General features: G+C 47.0%; 1 protein-coding gene across 1 annotated transcript in view; it reads left to right on the top strand.

Annotated features, from left to right (window-relative positions):
- The window catches only part of LOC149358821 (uncharacterized), a 274,468-nt gene that overhangs the window by 239,920 nt on the left and 6,770 nt on the right, over nucleotides 1-27,778 (top strand). Inside the window, exon 5 of the mRNA XM_089570998.1 lies at nucleotides 24,348-24,461. Coding sequence (XP_089427124.1) covers nucleotides 24,348-24,461 — 114 coding nt within the window. The remainder of the gene's footprint in view (nucleotides 1-24,347; nucleotides 24,462-27,778) is intronic.

The following is a 27,778-nucleotide window of genomic DNA, read 5'->3' as shown; positions in this document are numbered from 1 at the left end:
TCCTTCGTATGCTCCTTTTCAAAGCGATAGCGTTAAAGCTCCCGTTCTTGGTTGGTTGGCCTGAAATAAAGTGGCACATAGCCACTACGGGGCAGTGGCCAAGACACAGGCGTCTACAGAAAACCCGGCGTCGTTGTCGTCGGCGTCAGCACTGTCAGTGTTGTGAGGTCACATGACCTCGTAACGTCATCACAACCTGGCTATCAGGGTGTGAGCAAACTGACCATCATGGATGGTGGCAGTTAAATTAATTATTGGTCGCGAAAGGTTGCTCGGGAAGAGCAACCAGGGCCATCGCTTAAACACTGCACAACTGTGCCAGGAGCGGTACGAGGACTCCCAGGGATCTACGAATGTAAAGCTGACAATGTTCACTTTCGCATATATGGGCATTAATCCATGACGCTATTACGCCATGCCCTTTAGGTGGAGCTCAAGTGTCAGCTCCATTTTTTCCTGTTTTTCCCATAATTCCAAGTTCACCTGCAAAATACGGATGAATTATCATCCATCCAACGCGGCCACATTGGTGCAGTATTACTATTCCCCATCTTCATTGAAAGTTAGAATCCTGACAGTTACTGCCAGTGAAGAGAATGAAAACTAATGGATTTCCTAAATGAAATACTATGCTTCTAACGGGCGTTCTCGGCGCACAGGGATGATACTGATGGTGATGCTCTCTGCTGGCAAGGTGTCGCCACTTGTACGTACCTGGAAGCAACTCGAAAGTTTGTCTCCTTACAACGGTCTCCATGGCACCAATCGCAGCCCACGTGGAAGACTGGGGAGGCAGTGCAAACAAGGCGCCCTCGCCGGCGGGAATCAGTCGTGCGCCGCGACGCGGCGTCTCGGCTCAATTTGCATCACAAAACCAGGTGTATGGAAGCGCGAACGCGCTCACCCGGGCGCGCTCGGCACCGCCGGGTGTGCGCGTCCATGATTTGTACTATCTCGTATCACTCGCTCTGTGTGCTCCTATAGCTATGCAGAACTTCGGGTGGGGAAACACATTTCTTAGGAGACCGTGGCGAGGAAAAAAAAAGAAACAAGGGAATAAACTTCACACGTACAACATGAGCTGCGCTGACACCAAGAACAAGCATAATCGAAAAATTCAGGAAGGGGAGACGAGCGTGAAACAATGGAGCTACTTTCCTAAGGTTCATCGCTGCCTTGGTTTTTCACAAAAGAAACCCGTGATGCCTGCGACATGCTGCAGGCTTTATGGGGAACTGGTGAACAGACGGAGCCTGAGGCGCAGTATTGTGTGCTTGTACGGGGCAGTGTTGAAGTTTGGCTCTGTGATGTTTGGTCTCGAGAAAGTACTCGTCTGAGACTGATGAGGAATCTTTGTCCGCCTAATTCTTCAATTTGTAGCTATCGGCTCGCGTGAATTGACGGCAGCCATCTTGTGTGCAAGGATGTGTATACTTAGCGCCCAAGAAGAACTCTAGTTTGGGCTAGTTGGTTCATGTTTCAGGAGGAAAACGGCGCAAAAAAAAAAAAAACGTGGACAAAAAAGAGACAAACACGACAGGACCTGCGCCATCCTGTCGTGTTTGTCTCTCTCTTGTCCGTGTTTTTTTTTTTTTGCGCGTTTTCCTCCAGAACTTAGCTCCCAATTCTTATCATGGTGAAGGGTGGGTGGCGCTTCGTAATTGCTCCTGCACAGAAAATAGGGAGTGCCTTCTTCTAGTATCGTTCCAGTCAGGAAAAAATTATTTCTTGAAATGTGCATTGAGAGACAGCAAAGAAAAGAGAGGGAGAAAAAAATCTTGTGTACATCACCACACGTGAAAAAATAAATTGTCTCATGAGAAGATCAAAAGTTACCTTGTATTTTCGTTCGACTTTCTTATGGCATTCCTTGTTCATTGTTACAAATATATTCTTTTACAACAAAAAGAAAATTCACCAAGCCGCAGCTTGCATTCCTTCAGAACTAGCTCGTGTATATTCGAGATATGCATGAAATTATCAACGTCATCGCGTATATTGCTGGTGCATCGAACGTGACTGCAGTATTTGTTTTCTATAACGCAAAGATTGTACGATAAAACCAAAATGAATATATTGCCCATCCGCCCCATCTGGTGCATTTTTTTTATTTCCCGGTAGCGTTTCTTCACGATTACAACACCAGATACAGCCGGAAGGAGGTACTCCTATGTAATGTTCGTGCGTTATTGTTATTATTATCATCAACCAGTTAATATCAACCATTCGCTGGATGTGCGGAGTGTTTGATCTGTGCTCTTTATCAAAATAGCAGAGTCTATCTCAACTCGGTCTTCGTCTCTACAATAATGTTTACTTTTGACTCCTCTTTCCTCTGTTCACAGCCGACTTGCGCATTACAGCCAGTCTAGCTGCTCATTCCCCAACCACCCTTGTCCAAGATGATGTTCATTGCCTGTTCCTTATTGCACATGTCGTGGCAGGCCAAACATACAGTACCCGTTGCGATCAGTTTGCTTACGTGATTTATTTACTCAACAATGCTCCTCTGTCGACTACAGGGTTGTGTGGTCACCCTATGTCGAAGAGGACGCGTGAGGCCAATGTCATTGATTTTACTATTAACCAGCCTCTTCGCCGATCGAGACGTAAGAAGTGATGCTACACCTCTAGCTTCGGACAGAGATGAATCTTGGCATCTCGGTCTTAATCCCCCTGCACCATCCCCTCCTTACATTCAAGTCTGGAAGCTTGGCTAGTTTCGCTCGGCTAGTTCCGCTTTCTCCTTGCTTTCGACTTCTTCCTCGCCCTCCTATTCTTCACCCCCACTCGAATACTCGGGGTTATTGTTACTGCCTTAATCCTCCCCCTCTCTCTGCGAATATAATCCTCGCGCATTCATTAATTACTGGAATAAATGAACGCGCTCAAACGCGCGCGCAGGGCCCCGGCCACACCACCCCCGCCTATCCGTGACGTCATTATGAAGGCGGCGTGACTGTTTCACTGCACGGGCAATGTGCCGTGTGGCGCAGCCTCAATTTAAGGCTGCATTGCTAATACCAGGGTAGGGTAAGCCCCGAGCTTCTCTCCTCCCTCCTTCTCACCCACCCTCTCACTCACTCGGTGGCAGCGACTTCGTTGTCGGCCGGCTTAATTATATGGTTTTTGGTAGCGCCTACTGCAAGCGCGCCATCCCGGTGGCGTCGCGGTCTTTTAAATTACCAGCGGCTTATGATTCCTGCCTCGGCGTGAAGATAGAGGCCCTCTGTGTAGACAGTGGAGATGTGCGCACTCTGTCAAGGCGCCTATCGCAGTCGTGGTTTTGGCGAGCGTCAGCCCACTGCCGCCCCTGCTGCATATTCATCGCTTGAGCCAGCCTGGAGCCAGTTTTATGGCAGAGAGTCGGATTACGCTTAGGCGGAATTAATTGCGGTCATAAATGAGCGCGACACGTGGCCCGCGGCCGGGTGTGTGCCGGGAGAGCTTCGTCCAAGTTGCGAAGATTCCGTGTTGTCAGTTTCTAATGAGAGAGACATTTACATTTACGAACCAACTGGCCCTCAAAGGCTAGATTTCCTTTAATTATGGAGGCCACATACTTTAACAAAGTGGCAGGGCTTTCCTAGAGTGACACTGAAGCGAATATCTCTGCATTGTGTACTTATTCTTATATTTATCATGTTTGATTAAACTTCTTCACATTAACAGCGTTGTTGTATTAGGTTATCAGTTCTACTATTTGTCCGTAACTTGAGCAGTTTTTGTAGCACTTGCTTTTCGCATCACCAGTATAGTATGACTCTCGCTCGCCCTTTCAGTTCTATAATTTCAAAAACTCCCTGTTTGAAAAGCAAAACTTAGGGAAGGAAACTTAGACAGTTAGCAGATATGCTTTTATTATGCAAGTCATATCCAGTACAGCAGCCTGATCTGGAGAGGTTTTCGCTATCGGCCGGGCGTCAAAAGCCTACAATCTTTCTTTTTACTAAGCAGGTAGTCGGTGTATTCGGCATAATCAGCAATGTCACACGTGCCACAAAGCGAGGTGAGAACAACAGGAAATATTCTAATAGTTTTGTTAGTCCGTATTTCGAAAACAACAAAACATGGCGGTAGTCAAGCTTTTGAGAGGCAGCCGCTGCGGTGGATCAGTGGTTATGGTGCTCGGCTGCTGACCCGAAAGACGCAGGTTCGATCCCGGCCGCGGCGGTTGAATTTCTTTGGAGGAGAAATTCTAGAGGCCCGTGTACTGTGCGATGTCAGTGCATGTTAAAGAACCCCGTGTGGTCTAAAGTTCCGGAACCCTTCACTGCTGCGTCTCTCATAGCCTGAGTAGATTTGGTACGTTAAACCCCATAAACCTAACCTAAACCTTTTGAGAGGCACAGAAATTCTCTATCGTGGTCACGCAAGTTAGGTTATGCTAGACTGAGCGGCAGACACAGGTTTGAGTTTAGCTGCTGCGAGGTGGAAGTGGTGACGCAGCTGCATCTTATGTAGAAATAATTTAGTCCGAGGAGTAATATTTCGGCAAATATTGTTCATGATTTGACGGCGTGCTTATTTCTGTTCAGCATAAGGATCAAGTAGCTCACTCTGACGTCATTCGAACACATGAACGCTTCCTCCACTGTCCAGTCCAGCAAGTTGTTGAAACCGCAACGACAGTGCGGTTATACTATTATATTTTGTGTACTCGAAAGCATGGCTGTAATCATCATGAGCGTTTCCAAGATAGGAAAATGCCCTCACGGCCATCCGTATAGAATTCACTAAAACGTCGTCGCAGCAGCTGTAAAATGGCACATACCAAATAAATATGGTCGGAGACCAAAGGGATCTTCCATTAATCAAAAATGTGAATCGCCGTTCCTTTCCTCGAACTCTGGCAACTGTATGTTCACCTGGCAGGTGCAACGTGTTCAATATAGATAAATTATTCTGACCACTTTTTTCGCACTCACATTTCGATGAGAGACATCACTAATGTTTATGACAGTTGCGAGCTGTAGTCTCCAACATCATACCAAATGAAAGCACTCCCCTGAAGTTGTATTTTTCATGCGATACAATTCAGTGACCTTGCTGTTGTTGAAACCGCATGAGCGACGATGTGCTTTACAGTGATAACCCACACTCATTACCGACAGAGATGCGCGATGCAATCTTTTAGCACAGCGCTTTGTTTCAAAGAAAGGAGATAAGCTTCCATGCAGGCCTCCACGGCCTGAAGCTGCTGAGGGAGGTATGGGGGAAACAGCCACTGTCATCACACTTTACAGACACGCGCGCAGGTGTGAAAATTCATTAGTTCACAAACGGGCATTGCGGGGACAGTATTCTCTTTCATTTTCACGTTATGTTGCTTTTTGTTTTAGTGTTTTCTGTATGGATTTACTCAAAAACCTGAGTGTTAACTGTATTTTGCTCACTATAGAGACATCAGTGTGAAATTAACTCTAAATAAATATCGCTAACGACACAAAAACACTGTTTTGTCTCTGTCTCTTTATCACTCGCACTTTTATCCTCCCTATTTGCATGTCTCAATAGCGCATGTGTTACAGCAAAGCGAGGTAGCATCATAGTTGTCCCGCTTTCTAGACATCTACACGCCCGTGGGCATTATTAATTCTTTTGGTTTTAGGGTTTTTAAAACGACGCAAAAACAGTTTTGTCTCTCTCTCTTTATCACTCGCACTTTTCTCCTCCATATTTGCATGTCTCAATAGCGCATGTGTTACAGCAAAGCGAGGTAGCATCACAGTTGTCCCGCTTTCTAGACATCTACACGCCCATGCGCATTTTTAATTTTTTTGGTTTTAGGACTTTTAAAACGACACAAAAACACTGTTTTGTCTCTCTATCTTTATCACTCGCACTTTTCTCCTCCCTATTTGCATGTCTCAATAGCGCATGTGTTACAGCAAAGCGAGGTAGCATCACAGTTGTCCCGCTTTCTAGACATCTACAAGCCCATGCGCATTTTTCATTCTTTTGGTTTTAGGATTTTAAAACGACACAAAAACAGTTTTGTCTCTCTCTCTCTCTCTCTCTCTCTATCACTCGCACTTTTCTCCTCCCTATTTGCATGTCTCAATAGCGCATGTGTTACAGCAAAGCGAGGTAGCATCACAATTGTCCCGCTTTCTAGACATCTACACACCCATGCGCATTTTGAATTCTTTTGCTTTTAGGGTTTTTAAAACGACACAAAAATAGTTTTGTCTCTCTCTTTCTATCACTCGCACTTTTATCCTCCCTATTTGCTTGTCTCAATAGCACATGTGTTACAGCAAAGCGAGGTAGCATCACAGTTGTCCCGCTTTCTAGACATCTACAAGCCCATGCGCATTTTTCATTCTTTTGGTTTTAGGATTTTAAAACCTACACAAAAACAGTTTTGTCTCTCTCTCTCTCTCTCTATCACTCGCACTTTTCTCCTCCCTATTTGCATGTCTCAATAGCGCATGTGTTACAGCAAAGCGAGGTAGCATCGCAGTTGTCCCGCTTTCTAGACATCTACACACCCATGCGCATTTTGAATTCTTTTGCTTTTAGGGTTTTTAAAACGACACAAAAATAGTTTTGTCTCTCTCTCTCTATCACTCGCACTTTTATCCTCCCTATTTGCTTGTCTCAACAGCACATGTGTTACAGCAAAGCGAGGTAGCATCACAGTTGTCCCGCTTGCTAGACATCTACACGCCCATGCGCATTTTTCATTCTTTTGGTTTTAGGATTTTAAAACCTACACAAAAACAGTTTTGTCTCTCTCTCTCTCTCTATCACTCGCACTTTTATTCTCCCTATTTGCTTGTCTCAATAGCACATGTGTTACAGCAAAGCGAGGTAGCATCACAGTTGTCCCGCTTTCTAGACATCTACAAGCCCATGCGCATTTTTCTTTCTTTTGGTTTTAGGATTTTAAAACCTACACAAAAACAGTTTTGTCTCTCTCTCTCTCTCTATCACTCGCACTTTTCTCCTCCCTATTTGCATGTCTCAATAGCGCATGTGTTACAGCAAAGCGAGGTAGCATCGCAGTTGTCCCGCTTTCTAGACATCTACACACCCATGCGCATTTTGAATTCTTTTGCTTTTAGGGTTTTTAAAACGACACAAAAATAGTTTTGTCTCTCTCTCTCTATCACTCGCACTTTTATCCTCCCTATTTGCTTGTCTCAACAGCACATGTGTTACAGCAAAGCGAGGTAGCATCACAGTTGTCCCGCTTGCTAGACATCTACACGCCCATGCGCATATTTAATTCTTTTGCTTTTAGGGTTCCTAACCTACGCGTCCAACCCTTCTCACGCAAAAAGAGGATTACAAGCACTATCGCTTCTTCTCTTTTTTTTTTGTACACCATTTTTTTTTTATTCCTTCTCATCATTCCACCTATACGGCTCTTCCCGTTTGTACTTCATCTCGTCTTCCTTCCCAGCAACTGCCATTCCCGACAACTGCACTCCCCGGCAACCCTTTCTCGGACAACTGCACACTCTCGTCTTTCCACACGAGGCGAGTTCGCAGCGCTCGCCGCTTTAAGCCGACGCTCACGCGGTCGCCTCTGCGGCTCACCGCCCTGAGCCACCGAACGGCGCAAGCGCGAGTTTCGGATTACCTCGAGAACGAGCACGCCAGCAGAGCGCTCGCGCGGTCCAGCGACTGGCACCCGAGTTCAAAGAGGTTTTTCCAACCCTTCTTTTCTTTTCTTTTTTGTTATCCTCGTCCTCGCAACCCTTCTCCCGTTCACCCCTTGCGCCTTAGCGCGAATGAGCGTCGCCACGCGACCCCGCGCAGTTCATTCTCGCCTTGTCGTCATTCTTTTATTTCGCTTTTTTTTTTCCTTTGCTTTCATGCGGCGTTTTAATCCCGATCCGGCGGGACACGGAGAAGCTCGTATCTCGAGTAATTAATAACGTGATACACTGGGTGTTCACTACGCCTCACCATTGTCCCCGAAAAGAATCAGCGCCCTCCAGTGAGTCATAGCGAGAGAAATGTGCACCTCACTCTGATTCGGAGATTTAGCTCTATCCTTGTGGCGCCACCTGCTTGTCTAGCGGAGTAATATTTTTTGTTAACTTCGTGTTCATTTTGAAGCCGTAGTCAGCATGGCCTTGTAACTTTCTTTCGCTTAGCCTTTTCGAACAACAGAAGCCATACTAACCGGCTAATGTGGATATCCATATGTCATAGTTTGTTCAAAAATAGATCCAAATCGCGGACAGAGTCGCCGTTAAGGCTTGTCCGCTTCACCCAGCGGACGACGTAGTCTATTCAAGTCGACGTTTGTGCAACGTGCTGTGTAAACTACAGCAGCTTTTCATCTGAAAACGACGACACATAGTCCCTCAACTAGATCAAAAGTACGATAACAGTGCTGACAGGTTCACAGTCTTAACACTTAAAGGAAATTGTATGCAGCACGGGCTGCCTCCTAGACCCCCTGAAAATAAAAATCTTTTCTGACTGTTAGGTCAGCCTCATTATCACGTTTAACCGAAAGAAGCGAGATAAAGCTGTCTACTCCCTTCATTCAGGATCGCCAAACATTGTGAGTAGTTTTTTTTTTCTTTACTAATCGTGCTTAATGTTCTGTGGTTATTCATTAAAAAGGGCTGTGCTCTATTCGAAGTCTATCTCATTTATTGGTCTTCATGAGAGTACCAAAAAAACATTAGCCGCCCCGACTCCTGCAGAGTAAAAAAAAACAAAAACAAACAGTGTAGGAGAAAACTCGCTGCCGTCTGCAAAACCCTCTCCCTCCTGCCTCCCAAAGGGTCGTGGAGCGAGAAGGCGATAAAAGTTTTGCAACACATCGACCCATCCTTCCCCAGCGCGTCGCCACACGCGCGCCCTTCGGAATATAGGCTCGACTGTGGCTGGGACGACATCACTCAACTCTCGGGCGAAGTGCTTATGACAGTCGCGTTGCCTCGCTAATGGTGCCTATCTTCACTCCTCTTTTACTTTTATCTTGTTGACTCTGAAACAGTGGGCGTGATCGAGTGGCGCGACGCCCCAAGATAAACTGGCAAAAACTGAAGAAACGCGCAGTACAGTACACATCTCTCGCTGCTTTTTTGTTTGTTTTTACTTTTGATTTCTGCCGCCTCCCAGTCACTGTCTCTTATTTGCGTTTGCCCTCGCATAAACGACGCCTTATTCTTCCACATCGAGAGTTGACAAAAAAAAAAAAAAAAGAACAGAGGGTCTAACGTCGTGCCGCGCTGCTGCTTTATTGCCAAACAATGGGGGCATTAGGCGAGATTAGAGATACGGAACATGGAAAACGCGGGGTTTCCCCACGTCCGCGAAATGCTTTTCTTAAACTTTTCCTCATCTATCTCTGTCTTTTCCTCTTGTGGCCTCCGTCGCGACTTCTCCTATCAATGTTCTCTTTTGTTTTCAGCTGGGCGTTATTGCTATCGCTTCTGGCTTCCGCACGCGAGGGGAGGGCGATGGTGGTGTTTTTTGTTTTTTTCGGGAACACTAAGTGTCCCTGATATATTCCAAATGATCTGGCTCACATGTGGCGGAAACGCAAACACCAGCGGTCGGCTGGCTTTCGGTTAGCTTGCTGGAGATGGCGATGACAGTCGTCGAAATGGCAAAAGCTGGAGAGCTTTTTTTCTAGGGGCCCGTAACATTATTTGAGATTATGGTCTTTCGAGACAAGCGAGAACGCGCCACCAAGAGCACATACGTCGCGAAAAAGAAAATCAGGCTAATGTGTGCCACTATCGCGAATGCAGCTTCAGGAGCATCTGCCGCTGTTGAGCAACTTATTGTTTGGAATATTTTTTTTTTGTCTTCCTTGTTACTACCATCACGACCAGACTTTTGGCGAGGATGGGGATCTCTTTCATTACATTATTGTGTATTTCTGTACGCGGTGTTCTGGGGTTTAAGGGAATATTTTATAATATATAAAAATATGTTTGTTTTTATATAAAAACAAGCAGTAACGGTGCAAGTGGACGTCAGAAAGCAGGCGAGAGATGATAATTTGATATATTTGGCTAAACAGAACCTGTTTGTTCATATTGCACTACTTTTCAGGCCCATCATAGTTAAAGGTGCACTGAAGAGGAATCTGAACTTGTCTTTTTGCCGTGGGAACTCGATCTACACGTTCCGAGCTTTCTTAGAAACTGCGATTTACTGCCATGTGTGGCCGATTTCCCCAATTAAATCGAATTAACGTCCGGCTCCCGCCTTTTTTTTTTAAATTCTGCCTCGTACGGTGGGCGGAGTCGACCAACGCGTCGAGCGCCTTTCCCCCAGTCCCGTGGCGGCTTGCCGCTCTGCCATCGGCGGAGTAATACGTAGTAGTCCGTAGTAGCAAATAGTCCGCGCTTATATTTGTTTGTTTGGGCTTATTTTGGGGCTATATTATCTGCGAATGAAACTATTTATTCATGGAAACCTAAAAAACAAAATAAAGCGAAAGCAAAGCCTCCACGGGACTGGGTGAAAGGCGCTCCACGCGTTGGTCGACTCCGCCCACCGTACGTGGCAGAATTCAAAAAAAAAAAAAAAGGCGGGAGCCGGACGTTAATTCGATTTAATTGGGGAAATCGGCCACACAGGGCAATAACTCACTGTTTATAAGAATGCTAGGAACGTGTAGATCGAGTTCCCGCGGCAAAAAGACATGTTCAGAATCCTCTTCAGTGCACCTTTAATAGCGATATTTAGCTTGCCTCTGATAACAGCCGCACTAATTTTTAAAAACCAGGAATCGCAAATGGTCATCTGCCAAAGACAGGTTTGGGACGGATTACACGATCTTTCCTGCATGACATGTACGAAAACTGCTTGCATCTGTACATGTGTTGCTCGCGTTCCCTATTAGCTGCACAAAAAACATGGTCATATCGGCAAGGCAGAGCTCTGTCAGATCTAATGCTACACGCGTGACATCATCGAGAAGTACACAACCTACTGTTATTTGTACTCTATTTAGATATATCAAACAGGATGTACTCTGTTTTGTGACTCCAAAACAAGCCCTTCAAAGTTTTAAACGAGCTTTACTTCGCAAGACTTATGAATAGGCGGCCGCTGAAACCGAAGAGATATGCGAACACGCTCTCTACACCATGCGCAAGTTTGTTTTTCTGCGATTTCGCCGACTGAGATTGCCGCTGACAGTTCAAATACAAACGCGAAGAACTGATGATACAAACGAACTTGGACTTCTTGCTTAAGTATCCCATTGGTTGTGGACTTTATGCGCATGTTGCTTTGTCGCCTCCGTATACCCTCCAAACTTTCTTTTGATCAAATGTTTAGGGGAAACCCCAAGATGGAGTATATTTGTAACAAGAGAAAAATTACTCATTGGCATCCACACAAGCGCAGCCATACGGCTACAAAGGAAAGCTACACAGCTTTCTCGGAAACTTCGCAGCTAAAGAAAAATTCTTCTTGGTCCGGAATTCGAACCTGGGACCACCGCTTCACCGGAACGTTCTTCTTCAACTTTCTTTTGAACTGTTCTTATCACCTGCCCTCCCCACCGCGGTGCAACTTGGTGGGTGTTCTTTGTTACCTTTGTTTGTACCTTTGTTCAGAGGTGGCATTTACGAATGCCTAATCATATTTGATATATATGGCGCACTTCCTGACATGCTACAACTGCAGATGTGATGAGACCATCAAGCCTCTGAGACCGTAAGATCTCAAGCTTTGTCCTTGGCATGCCTCAAGCCAGCCATTATTCCAGCTACATCTGCGCCATTCTCTTTCATGAAAAAGACAACCCTTGGACTATTGCTGGAGTACTTGAAGTTCACAAGCTTTACGAACTGTTTAGACATGTATATGGGCATCTTCAGCATATGCGCTCTACTCCCACCCTTGGAAAAGTGCGTGAACTTGGCAACACAGTAAATTTTGCAGGTTATAATCAGCATTCTAAAATGAAAACCGGTGAACGAATGCCGAGAATCTTCCACCATGATCACTCACCTGGATGTTTTTCTTAATCTTTGCGTGTCCTTTTCTTTCGTGGTGCTCGTGCTGAACCTTGACACTGTCTTCACTCAACAAAGAAGAATGGCTGGTCGTGAAACGAGAGCGAAGAGCGAAGTCTTTGGAAAAGTGAACCAATGCTCACTCTTGTCACTGCACGCAACATTCACACGAGCTTGGCTATGCAGGCTCACAAACCCTTTGATCCTGAATGAGGCACAAAGATCCCGTCGGCTTGTTGGTGTCGTCTGAATTCCGTTCTCGAAGAATATTGGCGATTGTTTGGTGGGTGCGCTGGTTCTTCGTCCGTCGAGCAAGGCATCCTCTGTGTGAATATTAATTCCAGAGGCTTACCTACCAGCACACTTACGTCTATGAAGCGTTGCCACCTCGGTCACATTGAACGCAGCAGGCTAAACTCGTAACAAATTGCATTTTCGTTTACGCATGTAACAGGGATAAAACTTCACGCACATCACTACTGCCGTACACATCTCACATCAAGGTACATCCAGAAGAGTCGATTATCTGAGCTGGCAGCTCTAGTTGTTCTTGGAGCAAGGAAGACACCGCGTCTGCATCACGCGAACCGCAGGCAAGTCGTAGCACAGCGACACTGACTGCATCCCTACAGGCGCGCGGGCTCGCGTAGTGTGTGCGCGGTGGCAACGTATGCGGCATTGTGAATAAAAGGGCCAGCCTTCCCGAGGCCTGCTTCACCCTTTTAAACTTGTCTCCTGCCGATCCACAGAATCTCCCCCCCCCCCCCCTTCTTTTCTTCCCTCCACTATACCCCTTCCTGCTCCCTAGACCACCAGCACTATACCGCAGGCAGCTTCCGCACAGCCAGTGTGACGTTATGCTCGCCTACATTTACATTTCTCCCGGCGAAGTGCATGTCACTTTCGCCGCGGACGAGCCCGTCCTCTATACATGTTAATGTGTTGAATCTATTCTAAATAAATCTATGCGGCTGCTCCCCCCCCCCCTCCCCTCCCGCCCAACCATTGCTTCCCTTATACTCAAACTCCTTTTCCGTGTACTTCAATACCTCGTCCTTCTCTTCTTCCGTCCACGTTCGTCGCTGCATCTAGCGCTCTCTCCCTATGACCCCTTGTTTTTACGCTCCGCTTAGGGAAAAGGGGGAGGAAGGGGGTATCCCAAAAGCGCCCGTAAGAATATCCAGCACGTATATATATTCGTACGCACGCACGTACGCGGGGCATCCAATAGCCACAGAGGCATGCAGGGCGAAATCGATTGGCCACCTCGGTCGCTCGCCGCATATTTTTATGCTCATTTAAACTCGCCGGATGAATCGGTGATGGCCGCCTCTGGCTGCTAGAATAAGCCGCGTAAACCTCTCTTTTCTCTCTCCACTGCCGCAGCAAGTCTCTCAACCATGAGCTAACCTCTCGGAACCCTGCTCCTCTCTTTCACGACCATTCTTTCATTTTTGTTATTTTTTCTTACTGGCGTCATCGCCGCCCCCTGGTGACGTCTTGGGTGTTAACGAGACCTCATTTCTTTCTCCTGTATTGATCCCGTCAAATTGACCACCGATTTGCCCTCGTTTTTTTTCTGACATTTTTTCCCTTACACCGGCCACCGATTTGCCACGCCTTCACGTATAGTCGCTAATGAAACGAACTACGGAAGGCAACCTCCGCGAGTCCCGAAGTGTTCAGCGTGTTAACGTGGAAAGCGCGAGTGAAAAAGGAAACAGAAATAAAGTGGTGATAGAGAAAACTGTGCCCCATATTAGTGAGTCTTCGCTGAATTAAGTTATGCAAAGCAGGGCTAATGCGTGTAATGACGTAGCGTGCGTCGCATTTTCACCACGCGTGCCCGCCTTACCGCTAACTGCTCTTCCCTTCCTGTTACCGCCTCTCCTTTCTTTTCCTCTCTCCTCAACCCGGAAAGCTTTCTTTTCATCCGCGCTCCTGCTCGCTACGCCCTCGTTTCTTCCACTAGATTGTCTCTTTCACACCGCCTACAATGTGTGCATGGGAAACCGCGTGCCGAGGTGCTTGTACACGCCCGAAAGAGCTTCAATGAGTTTGGCACCGCTAATGGTTTTAAAAGTCCGTGTTTTAACAGAGTGCGCGATATTAATTTCCCGTTTGGGCCGCTTGTTCTTTCTCAATGGCTTTCGCTTGCTTAGTCCCTAGCGATTTCAGTGACATTAACTTCGTGAAAAGGCCATTACTCTGACTCAAGGTATTATGACGTCGTCACCATATCGTTTTTGAGCAGTTCGTACGTCTAGATGTAGGCCCAATTATATCAAGCCTAGATAATATCGCAAGTTTAAGCAGCTTAACTTGACTGCCCTCTTGCAAACCAATGCGAGCAGGAACTCGGCCGCGTTCTTGCTCACCACTGAGACAATATGCCCGAATACCACTTTGATACTCTTCCAAACCGTTTTTTCACTGTATGTTCCCGCGTTATTGCAGATAGGCAGCATCTAACCATATAACGAGCCACGCACACACCCCGGTGATTCGGTAGCTAAGGCATTCGACTTTTTACAAAAAGGTCGCAGTATAGAGTCCCGGTCATGGTGGCCTCATTGTTGATAGTACTCTTCTTATAGGCAGGCCGCCGCGGTGGCTCAGTGGCCATGGTGCTCGGCTGCTGACCCGAAAGACGCGGGTTCGATCCCGGCCGCAGCGGCTGGAATTTCTTTGGAGGAGAAATTCTAGAGGCCCGTGTACTGTGCCATGTCAGTGCACGTTAAAGAACCCCAGGTGGTCGAAATTTCCGGAGCCCTTCACTACGGCGTCTCTCATAGCCTCAGTCGCTTTGGGACGTTAAACCCCATAAACTAAACTAAACTCTTCTTATAGGCCAGAAACATCCGCGAGACAAACCAATCCGTATAAAATCCCCAAGTTCTTTAACTCGGTCAAACAAGCAACAAGTAACGTTATCACAACTTCAAAACGTGGCTCGCCTTTTTTTAAATTTTCGTCGCACAACTGATGGCCCAGAGGAACCTCATTTTTTGGTCATCTATTGTGTTCTGTTCATGACAAAATACAGAAGAAAACGATCCAACGGATGCTAAGAGTTGAGATTTTGAACCGTGAAATCGAAGACTAAGGTGAATAATGGCGAATGGCAGCGAAGATCGGCCGTGGCATGATTGATCAAGCGAGCAGAGGCAAAGCCCTAGAACGAGGAGAAGACGAACAAGCGGGAGCAGGCACCGAGAACGCAGCAGCGCCCGGAGGCGGCAACGCTGCCACGCTTTGTCCAGCGGCGCGCAAAGAGAGTTGCCGCCTTGCCTGAGCATTGTCTCGCAAGACGTACAGGAGCCAGGGAAAAAGAAAGAAGGGAAGAGAGACCCGACTCCTATTCTCCCTCATCTCCAAGTCAACGAGCCCGCGCATCGGCGTCGAGCTGTCTAGCCAAGGGAGAGGCTTGGCGTAGGCGTCAGCCAGCCACCCTGCCGGCCAACCAGGCCCGCATCGCTCTACGCCACTACTCCGAACCACGCACAGCGAAGAGAGCCGCGATCGCGATATCGAAGAGCGAGGTGCTGCCGGAGGAAGGCATCAATAGGCCACAGAGAAACCGACCGACGCCTCCTCGCACCACCGGGTGTCTCTCTCTCCCTCTCTCGCGTCGAATCGCGCTGAGGGAAAGTAGTGGCACCGGTATCCTACACTGTCGGCTCGGTTCGAAGGAACAAAGGCAATCTATTCAGGCTATACCCCTCCCACTCAGCACTGTTCATTTGCTGGAGCGTCCTCCTTTGGGGCCGGGCGCCTTGAGTGCGAGCCCGAATACTTGCCGACGAAACTTTGCTCGCGTGCGGGAGAGATGGAATGTCTTCTTCCATGGCCGGGCAATTCATGGACCTCGTACTGAGGCACCCAGTATGGAAGCGATACACGCCTGGGCGTATATAGTAAGACGGCTGGCGGTAACTTTGAGCAACTTGGTCATACCCACGGCTCATGCCTTCGCTTATGCTGTATCGGAGAGCTGGACCTTTTTTATTATTATTATTCGTGGCAGATATCGAAACATGGAGCGCGAAAGAGTTTGGAGACCCGCCATGAATTGTCGATGGCGGAACGCCGGAGAACGCGGCGTTGTTTTTGAAATCGCCGGAACGATTGTCATGGGAAAGTTGAGATGAACCGTTGAGCGGCAAAAAAGGTAAGCCGACGGCTATCCCAGGGGTCGTCGTTGCTCATGGTTGCTAGCAATTTCTCATGTCTCAACTTGAAGGCATAGTTCAGCAAGAGGGATAATCCTTCTACCTCCGAGAGTGTGACTCTATAGGCGGAGGGCATCCATTTTTTTTTTCTAATTTTCATTTGCAGCAGCCATATTGTTTGAAGAAGGGAACCTTTACTCTCACTTTTACCCTTCGTGCATGCTACAGCAAATGGCAGTGCTCCACTCTTGCCCCGAAACGCTATCTAACAGCAAAAATTCTGCATGAGAACCTCGATTGGTATCGTTTTTTGAGCTGGCGGGTTGTTTCAAGAAGTTGGTACAAGGCAGAGTTGACAACAAACTGGTGTCATGTTTTAAAAGACACCGTCGAGCACTTCGTGTTGTCTTTCTTTTGTCGCTCAGTGATCGCGCCTTCCAGCGCTGCAGACTGTTTCCAAGCATGATCTTAAAACTACATACTGTAGCACAGGAGACATGAGCGCCCTTATTCTTTTGTGAAAGAGGTCTCGTGGTGGTAGTAGTGGCGACTGTCGGTTCACGAAGCTGCGGTCAATCATAAAATGCCTCCAGCACAATGGAGGAGGTCAGAAGTCAGTACTTTTGAAAGAAGATGTATTAGATGTATTCGGTTTCGGACCGCTCGCTCGCTAAGCTTTTTTCACACTCCTGCATGATAAGGGCTTGGATAGAGGCAGTTTGGCAGGAAGTTTTTTTCTTGCTATTTGTGGGCTCCGAGCGAACATAAGCTATGTGTTGGATTGGTCAAAAGTATGTTGTGCTTTCTCAGTCTCGCAGCCTTGCTGCGCAACTGGGGGTTTCCAGTATGCGGCTGTCACTTTTCACACCTCAGCATTTCACACGGAAGAACTTCTACTCACACTACTTTCCATGCGCATTTTATTAGATTAGAACTGATGCAAGCCCTGGACTGTGTACCACTGTTGTGACGTTCTACGTCCCCCACACGAATGACACAATCAACTTGGAGCCCACCCGAATAACACAAGGGTACAACCGCGCGCCCTCGCTCACTCAGTAAAAAGTCGCTCAAGCACTTTCTCATTCACTCACTCACTCACTCACTCACTCACTCACTCACTCACTCACTCACTCACTCACTCACTCACTCACTCACTCACTCACTCACTCACTCACTCACTCACTCACTCACTCACTCACTCACTCACTCACTCACTCACTCACTCACTCACTCACTCACTCACTCACTCACTCACTCACTCACTCACTCACTCACTCACTCACTCACTCACTCACTCACTCACTCACTCACTCACTCACTCACTCACTCACTCACTCACTCACTCACTCACTCACTCACTCACTCACTCACTCACTCACTCACTCACTCACTCACTCACTCACTCACTCACTCACATATTTGCTACCATTTGCTACCATTTGTTATTTGCTACCATGACTCGTTTCATTGGCACACTCTCACTCACGCACTCGCTCGCTCGCATGCCGAAATGACGCCCAGTTCACTCAAACCACGCTTACCATGCAGAATCGTTCAGTGCGCGCGACGACTGCGCCACGCCGTCGACCATCGCTCCGATATGGCGTCGCATTAAAGGGAGCTTCGATTCTGCAGCCCGCGCCTCGTGACAAATGAGCCTCGGCCAGCGGGTACATTTGTCTCCGCTAACGACGAACGCGCCTCGCAATTCGTCACCGCGGTGGCCGCCAACCTGCCGACGACGTCGTTGCCGAGCAAGCGGAACCAAGTTGTGCCGTCAGCGCCACAGCTACCGCTGTGTCGAGCTGTTCCCGCATTCACGAAGGAACGCGGCGCGCGTGGCTGCAGCCGCCTTATCCCCCTGCGCGGCGACAGAAACCGAGTTCGGTTACTAATGGTCCGGGTTTTCCGACTTCCATTAAACATTCATCACTCCAGAGCTGGCTGTTCGTCGGTGCGGTATAAGGACCGACGCATATAAGCTGCGAATCACCATGAGCGAGCATTTGTCATTTTGAAACGTGACGAAAGTTTTTCGCTAGGCTCCCCTAACTGGTCGAGTTGTGTATGTGTCAATGCAATTTGCCAGGTCTCATGTTTCCTTGGCACTTTTTACTGTACCTGTGTACCTAGCAGCCGTTTATTTTGGGGGGTAGGTTTCGCCCTCACGCGCTTCGAGTTTTTTTTTTTTCTAATGAGCTAACCCAAATAACGTACTGCGTTCGTACACTTGGAGCTGTACTTGTTGCTGGTGTTTTTGGTTCACGCTTGAGGTAAATTTAAGTGCGAATACAAAGCCGCGCTTTGGCAGAGGGTAAATACAGTTGAACCTCGTTGTAGTGATGTTGAAGGGGCCCGGCGATTACTTCGTTATAGGCGTAGCTTCGTTACAGCCAGTGTTTACCTAGCTTCCAGAGGGAGTCTTCATTCCTTCATTATATCCATTATTTCATTATAAACCGTTTCGTTATAACGAGGATGGACTGTACTGCTTTTCTTTTTTGTTTGTTGTCAAAGGGATAAACTCTGTCAAGCGACAAGCATCTTTCCTTCGAAGCTACGCTACTTTAATGCGGCTGCTTCAAAGGGCCTTTATGGTGTGTGTCTCTTACTGATTACTCACTGGACCATTTATGTGCTTTTAACATAGGAACACTTCAAAACGATTGTGCCTTTCCGTCATTAAAATGGAAAATGTATCTCGACGCGGCTGGTCTCGCAGTATTCACGTTTTGAGCGACACCAAATTCTTCTCATACGAGGAAATGTACTTTTTTACCAGTGCAACCTTGGCGAACGAAATTAGTGCACGTTACCCTGTATGGTATGCGACTGAGGCGTGACTGGTGTGATCATTTCTTGTGGAGAGTGTGACAAGTAGTATAGCTGTTATTCGTTTCCAATTCGCGTGTTGTAACTGCGTTTAAATAACAAATGTACAAATTTTTAACTTCGTGACGTCTTCGAAGTCAATCTTGCTCGAGAAAATGCTTTATGTCCAGCTGCAGCATACAACAAGCAGACAGAGTCACTGTTATTTTTCAAGAAGCACCCTGATGGCATGTTTTAGTGCCTCAGGCATACATCCAGTGCTGGCCATCATTTTTAAAAAACCCCTCTCCTACTGTAAGTAAGGCTGCTGCATTGGTACCGCAAAGAAAACCAGTTCTCTTCGCTGTTATGCCTACCGGGGAATGGAAAGAAATGAATAGGCTTCAATTTGGAAGGCTACCTTGGAAGTAAGAGTTAAACAAATCTATCTTGTAACCGCTACATTCTGCAGCTTTACGTCATTTGTCGACACGTTGGTACAAAGCGCAATACTTTGATTTGAGCTAGTTGGTTGTAGCATGGTATTACAGCATGACAGATTAGAGCGTGAAATAATAGAAGCTTATTACATCAAGCAGAGGGGGCATATCTGCATAAGCAAGTCATCTGTGTCGCTGTCAGATGAAGAGATTAGTTTTCTTAGTGGGTCTTTGTCAGCGTTATGATCATTGCTTTGGTCCTTTTGGCACGGGCCTTTGTTAAATCACCACTTGTATCTATTGTTTTTTTCTGTTTTGCTTTTATCTTTTTGCCTGCTCGTGTGGTTATTACGTGATTTTTTTCCGTGAATAAACTTAGTTGGAAGTTGGCGCAAGTCCTGTCGTGTGTTTTGTCTCTGTCTTTTAGCGCCAGCACGCTTTTCGCGTAAACATGCCACGCAGTAGTTTTATTACGCTAAAGCCAAGCACGCTGAGCAATTCGAGCGCGCACATGAAAGTGGTTGGCATGGCAGAGAATAAGAACAACCTTTAGCACTATGACAGAGAATAAGAACAACCTTTAGCACTATGACATTGAATAAGAACAACCTTTACCGCTATGACATAGAATAGGAGCAAACTTTAGCAGTTGTTTTTTAAAGTTCCCTGTTATCATCACTATGACTTCGTGTTTACAGCTGTACTTGCCCATACGTTAATTCATCAAAGATGCGCGTTCTTTTGCTCGACACTTGCATTCTACATTCGAGCTTCTGCCTCTTCAGAACCATTCAACTGCAGTCCTCTAACGGTAACACAAACACGGGAATTAAGCAAGTTCGAAGGTACAAATAAAGTAATAAAAAGAGGAAAACTTCTAAGAGGCGCTGATCACAGCCGAAAACGAGGCAGAGCGGGGGAGATCTCACGGGCAGGCAGTCAGCCCCGTTCGCTGTCAGCACAACGTCAACATGTTTACGCCTCGCCTGCTTACTCCTTGCTTGGCAACGAAGAGAAAGAGAGAAAAAAAAAGCACTGCCGAAAGCCGGCAGCCTCCATCCGTGCATGGGGGACAGGCGCCGATTCCTAGGCGCGATGAACGAGGGTTCGCCTATGTGGCCATGCTCCCTGTAGGGAGCACGGAGCTGGGGGAAAGGCGGCTGTCCAGTACTCGGCTGTTCGCAAAAAGGAACGACAAAAACACGGCCGACTCGAGCAACCCGAGGCATCGGAAACCGGCCTGGACTGGAAACGGCCGGCTTGAGTCCTGCCGCCGTTCCCGAGCCGTGCTCGCCAGAGAGCGGGCAGGGAGTAACAGTCAGAAGCGTGCGCCTCAATATCGAGGCCCGCCAACGGCCCCAGCCAACGGGGAGAGGAAACAGTAAGAGTGGCGCAGAAAAGACGAGAAAGGCACCCGGAGAGAGATAGGACCTAGATAATGCGACTGCATTGAATATGAATGAACGCCGACTTAAACGCGTATCGGGTCCCTTCGACTCTCCCGCTGTCTCTGCCTTTTTCTATACTTTTTTTTTGTCGTGCAGTGAGTGGCTTTGTCCGCCGTTCGAGATCTGTGTTTGTTTTTGCTGAGGATCCAGAGAAGTCATGTGCCGGCGTTGTCGCCGCAGTTCGCGCTCGGGTCTTTGTGTCCTGCCGTTCCTGGTGCCTTAGTGCTCGCGGCCCGACGCAGCACTTTCTTCGAGATGACTTTTTTTTTCCTTTCGCCCATTTACTTCCAGTTTTGTTTTTAATCTTCTACACCTGCGTCTGCTATTTCATTGGTGAGACGAAGCTTCCATCGTACCGTACTACGGTAGAAAAGCGCACAAAGTTAGTGGCCATCCACTTCCCGTGCAGCGCGGTTTAGCCGTTCGCAACCCCTGCTTGCTGCATTAAAGGCTCGAAGTATTTGCGGAAAAAGAGCTTCTCCCGCCACGCGGTTTCTGGAATGTTTGAATTTACAACCTCTACTTTAAGGCCTCTGTATGCTCTTGAGTGGCATCACACGATTGGCCGAACATCAAGCAGATTGCAAGTTCAGCATCGCCCATGTGCCATTGCTGCTTCCATATTGGCAAAATTGCTGGAAGAAGGGGAAAGAAAGCTTGAGAGAGAAGAAAGCGGCAGCTTTGGTTGAGATTTCGGGTCTGTGGTGCTTCTGTAACCGTTCTCGACAACGAAACAATCCTGTGTATCTGGCTTTACTGCATAATAGCGCTTTATGCGGCAAAACACAGGTTTTGAGCAAAAAGAAATGGTTGGTTGATGGGCTTAAACGACAAAATTGATGCCGTTGTTTTAAGCACGTGGTCTTTTCCGTGAGAAAATATTTCACTAAATGAGTGTTAAGAATGAGAATTTGTACTTTATGTAAATCTGCCCTCACAGCAGCGAAGAAGCGCTCAAACTTCTGAAAACGTTCATTAAGTCCTGTGACAAACCTTCGTCACAATCTTCTTCAAAGCACTCGCCAACTGTTAACAAGCAGCCACCTCTATAGGCACTCTGTGAAGCTAGAAAAATATTCTGCAGAAAATTTTGTGTGCATGTGTTTCAAAGGACCGCGCTCCCGTTCCGTATCCGTAGCCGCGAATCACTCACAAGTGCACGTAACGCGTTTTTTTTTTTAAATACATCGCCTTCGAAATGACATTTCATACTTTCGCAATCTGTTCCAGGATAAAGCTGATTATTCTTCACGAAGACTCGACACCATAGGTGCACTGTGAGATTATAAAATTGCTCTGAAAACTTTGCTTCCATGTATTGCTACGGGCGCTAACCCCACTTTTCACCCCCTGTCTCCGGCGACCGGGAGCGCCCCGTATGCTTATAAACATCTTTTTGGTCTATACTCAGCTTCCAGTGGCCGGTCACTCGTTAGTTATTTGCGACGGAAATTTATTTTAAGTTTTTGGTGAACTGAAAAACACAATTTAAATGTAACGAAAGACGCCTCAGGTATCAAAACTGTTGGCACTAGCATTCTATGTCCTTCCGTTTCATTTCATTTTTCTTATTTTTCTCACAGCGTTTTTGCTGCAAATAGCAGATAAGAGAGAAACTGACAACTGCACTGTTGGCATTTATTTCGATACTGTGCATTTAAAGTCCAGCACTCAGCAATAGGAGCGGGGTACGACTCTACTGGAGGTGGAGCTGTCAGTAGCGAAGCTGCAAATACGAGAGCTCATACCAGAAATTAAAACTTGCTGGAATAGAAAGAATAAGCAAATATGTCAAAAATGGCAGTTATACCCAAGAAATCTTATCAACAGTAAAATACTTACAATAAAAAAAATCATCATATGATCTACGCCAATTTTGTTTTTCACGTCTTCGCAGAAAAGCTCGCCCATCCTCGCCTTTTCGGGCACTGTCACAAGACGACCTGGAGGGAACGTAGGGAAAGTAGAAAGGCCCAAGAAACCGGGAGCGATAAAAGGCGGAAAGAAAAAGTGGGAGAAGAAGAGGCGAAGAGAGGAAGGGGAGCTACCGGAACGAGATAAGCCACCACCTCAGTAGTGTCGCCCGTTGTCGTTGCGGTCGCCGTGACGGTGCTCTACCAGCGGCCTCTGCAGGAGCAGCACTTGAAATGAAAAGGAAGGGGTCCTCGTATCTGACGCTGCGCCGGGCGGTTCATGACAGCCGAGAAGCCAAATCTATAGGCACGCGCGCGTGCTGCAGCGGCGACGGCGCGGTAGCAGATGAAATATGACTTCCCGGGAGTTCCGGCCCAGGCGATATATCCCCCGGTCCATTGTGCACCGGCTCTAGCGAGGGAGAGGAAAAGAGAGGATAGCAGCTCGCCCCCAGGCGGTGTGCCTTTCGTTGAGCGCAGTGATCCCCCTACTTGGCTCATCACACTCACACGCTGTCTGCACTTCTGGATGAACTGTTGCCCCCAAGTCGGTGCGGAAGTGCGTCACCGCCCCTTGCTTCCTGAGGACTTAAGCAGAACTTCCGGGCTCTTTATTCCTCTTCGATTTTTTTTTTAGCTGCCATTAGGACAGCACCCTTGCAGCGAACACGTGCGGTGTTCGCTGGGAAGCGTTTAAGAGCCATTTTGGAACGTAATGAGGTGCACGTTCAACGCAGGGGCACCTAGACAGAGGTGAACGCCCCGTGAAACTTTAATGTGCCAGTGGCGTTGCACTCAAACCACAGGTGCTGTGTTTATTTAGTGGCACAGGGCAATCACAATGAATTACTTCGCGTAAATCTACTTCACTGGAAGGAAAGTTAAGTGGACGCACCTGCTGTTTTCATGATAGGTAAAAGTTTTCTAAACGTTACTTGTGACGCGTTGGCTTGTGATCCATAATCGCTAGCGTGAAGTGACGTGCAGGTTCTTTTAATTTTGCGCCGCCAAGCTTGTTTACGTTAGAAGCGTTGTTTTGTAATGATGACTCTCAGTTTAGATTTCTGTGTGCTTGCGTAATTGCTGCTCTTTAACGATGGACATATTTAGTAACAGGTGTGCGCACAGACTGTGTTGTGCGTGGAAGGGAGATTTGTTTCATTAGTGCTTTTGCTGCAGAACAGGCAACTTTAAACCTGTAGCATGGTTCTCATGTGCTGTAGTTCAAATTACATGTGAGCATCCAAAATGCAAAGGTATTTGTAAGCTCTCGCTGAAAGCAATCGAGGAACGATATACTTTTTTCTGAAAGGTGAGGTTTTTTACTTTAAAATAAGAAAATTCTAAAGGCCGGAAAAGTTGCTTGAAGCGCAAAACAAAAATACGTATTGCTTTCAAGTAATAGCTTCTTTTAAAAGAGACCTTGCGACACTGAGACTTGCAAAAATTCGTGCTTGCATGCACTCTATACCACAACTAATTTAGATGAGCGTAGCTTAAACCGTGCGTAATCAATTTCTTTTTCTGGCGCAATTTTATGTTCCCTCATTTATGTATTTAATACGGCTAATTATTACGCCTTGTATTTGTTTTGTTTCATGTGCAGAAGTGGCAGTGCTCCGCCACCTCGCAGTCATTACGTGCATCGTGTCCCGTGGAATGTGCTAACGGAAAACACGCAAGCTGAGATGCTCCCTGAAGAAGCTTACGTAATCAAGAGGTAGGTACAAGAACGGGATAATCGTTTGCTGTAGTTCATGTGGCAGCAGTAATGAACAAACCGGTGCATAGCATTCGGCAGATTGCTTCTCCGTGTCTACGTTCTGCGCCCAACACCCCGTCAGTTTTTTTTTTTCTTTTACTTCTGAGCTGAACTACGGGGTTCAAGTGCAAAACAAAGTCTAAATTTTCGCGATGCGTTACCGCCCATCCCATTTAAAGGAGGAATTCGCCAGAGATAAGCTTCGACATATTAAGAAGCGTCAGACACGGGAACTGACCTAAGGAATGTATTTTTAAAGGACAAATGTTTTAATCAGATAAAAGCTTATAATTTCGTGTTGCATTAATACATTAGTCGTGACTTATATTTGCTGATGGTGTCAGAATAGAGATTTTTATTGTTTAAACATTTCTAAAGCCTCAACTAAGCAACGATCTGTTCATATTTCGTTCGTACGTGTGTTCTTGATGCAACACTTATTGTAACTCCTATAAAAAAGCTATAATTAACCAGTAATTTAATTTAGGCGGCTGTCATCAGCGTCTCAATACACCACCAGTCTAGTTTCGTACGCGTTCAACAATACTCCGCACTCAAAGAAGTTCAAGCAACCCTTCAATTTTCCATGTTCACATTCGCTTCAAGTCACATCTGAGTCTAATTGGGCCTTTCTCGCGTAGATTCATTTATAAGGCGTCTTGTGCAATCTTTAACAAAGCAAAGTGAAAAAGTACATCTTTTCAGGTTCCTTTTCATAAGAACATTTGCTGTAAATACACGTTTGCTTGAATCCTTATCATTGTGCAGTATCAAGCGAAAAGCTCTGTAGTTAAGGAGGACGCATGATAGCGTTTAAAATTTTTTGTGCATATTTTTCAATCAACTTCTTTTTCTTTGCATTTAAATCGCTCTACTTACAAATATCTCACTCGAAGATGCTTGGAAAGATTGTTGCATATCGGCGTACCGACAGAAGAGTATGACACGCGCACATGGTCGAATCGCTCACGTGTACACAATGACAAGCCGAACCGTCCACGACGCAGCGTTTGTTCTCCATTGGCCGACCACAAAGCCGAAGCACAAACTAAAACACTGAAACATCTCCCGCAAAAGTTCCGAAGCACTTTCAGATTACGGGGAACCACAACAACGTCAATTCCACTCAATCAGCCTCATACGGCCCTGAGAGTCCCTTCGCTCGCAAGCGCTGTCCGAAGCACCGCTGCGCGCTGAAACCGAATCACGTGCCGCTAAGCTGCGCCCGGGGCAACTGACTTTCCCCCCTCAATCAGCCGGGTTGTTTCGAGCTACGCCGTGTTCCGGAATCGAGCATCAATGGCGACGAATAAGCACTATCGAGTCTCTCACCGGCAGCTCGCGCCCGAAGCCACGTGTCCTGCAGGGCGGCGCAAAGAAAGGGAATGCGCGAAACGCTCTCTCCCATCCCCGACCCGAGTTCTCATTAACTCCGCACCCTCCGAGCACCCTTCATCGACGCCATCGCAGTGGCGGCGTCCTCTCAGCCAGGCGTCGGTGGCGCCGGGCCTGTCACGGCCAGGCGCCTCGGCGTCGCCTGCCCTGCTTCGAGTTGGGACGGCGGCGCCAAAGCGGGCCCTCCGTTGAGGGCCCTCTTCGTCGCGCCACAAGGACTTGACTGTCGCCTTGGCCTGTCGTTCTCAGGACGCTCGCGGTGGATCTGCGGCTGAACTGCAATGAGAGCAACCTCCCGTCCCATCCTGTTCTCTCCATTTTAACGCTCTCTTCCTGCCGGCTATTCTCCAGCTTTTAGCAGAGCCAGAGGCTTTGCGTCGAGTGGAGGAGGTTTGATGGGATGACTCCACAAGTCGTGTAGGTTTTAAGGGGAAAAAAAGCGTGGCGTAAGGAGCGATAGTGGCTTGTGACATACTGAGTCAGAATCGATTTTCAGGTAGACAACTCAGTGGAGTTTCTGTAGAAGCCAGAACCGAATGACTACTTCACTTTGGCGGAGTTCGCAATCTCACCCAGAAATATTAACGCTCGTTTCCCTGTAAAGCATGTGCACTTTTGCTGCGCGTATCGTGCGAGTGAAAAGAGCATTATCAGAAGCCAGGATGATGTCGCTATATGCGTCGATGGCTTTGGTATTATGTTCATCAGTGCGTGTGAGTGCCAGAGTTCGTCCTTTAATAAGAATTAAGCAGCTCTCATTTCGTTCATTTCAGAAAGCATTTTGTCCTGTATAGTAATGGTCTCTTTTCCTGTTTCAAAACGCCTCGCTGTCACAGCCATCTCTTTACCTCCGATGATTTCTTTGCCCCTTCGGCGTAAATAAGATTAACTAAAACATTGTCATTAACAGCGAGTAGGACGGTAGAGGAAACAGACTCATGCACGTGCCACTCATGCAAAACACAGCCACTCATAATCTCTGCGTTCATAATGTGTCGCAAGTCACATGTACAAGCCAGGTGTGACACGCGAAAAGCACGCGATTATTGGCCAATCGTGCGTCGCCATGCCGCGTCCTTTTTGTTATTGTTTTTTCTATTAAGACCCTGGGCACCATCTCCTCTCATTCTTTTCAAGAGGACCTGCTACGGACAAGTGGCTTTTTAGTGACTTCCACGGAGTGACGATGACGCAACAAAACACGAGTATTGAAGATTTATATCTTATGATGAATGGCAGATTACCAAGATGCCTCAAGACAAAAGTATGCAACAGTGGCATTTTACCGGTACTTACCTATGGGGCAGAAACGCGGAGGCTAACGGAAAGGGTTCAACTTAAGTTTAGGACAGCGCAGAGAGCTATGGAAAGAAAAATGACAGGTGTAACGTTAAGAGGTCGGAAGAGGGCAGAGTGGGTCAGGGAACAGACGCGAGCTAATGACATCCGAGTCGAAATCAAGGAGAAGGAACGAGTATTGGCAGGACATGTAAAACGGAGGCAAGATAACCGCTGGTCCTTAAGGGTAACGTAGTGGATTCCAAGAGAACGCAAACATAGCAGGGAGCGGCAGAAAGTTTGGTGGGCGGATGAGATTAAGAGGTTAGCGGGGATATGGAGGCCGCAGCTGTCAAAGAACAGAATTAATTGGAGAGATATGGGAGGGGCCTTTGTCCTACAGTGCGTCGTCAGGCTGATGCTGATGATGCTGAAAGAAACGCTGGAATGGAAGAAAAACAACCTTGAAATTTCAACTACTCATATCATTAACCTCTGACAAATAATAACCGTTTGATGTGAAATGAATTTCTACCTCTCTCCTATAAAGCCAAGTATCGCTCTATCAGATCTGCTGCAAGAGTGCAGATATTGATCGGAAT

The sequence above is a fragment of the Amblyomma mixtum genome, chromosome 2, assembly GCF_055824585.1.
Source record: "Amblyomma mixtum isolate Tamu chromosome 2, ASM5582458v1, whole genome shotgun sequence".
Lineage (NCBI taxonomy): Eukaryota > Metazoa > Arthropoda > Arachnida > Ixodida > Ixodidae > Amblyomma > Amblyomma mixtum.
The sequence above is the reverse complement of the archived record's forward strand: the minus strand, read 5'-3'. Positions and strand labels throughout refer to the sequence as shown.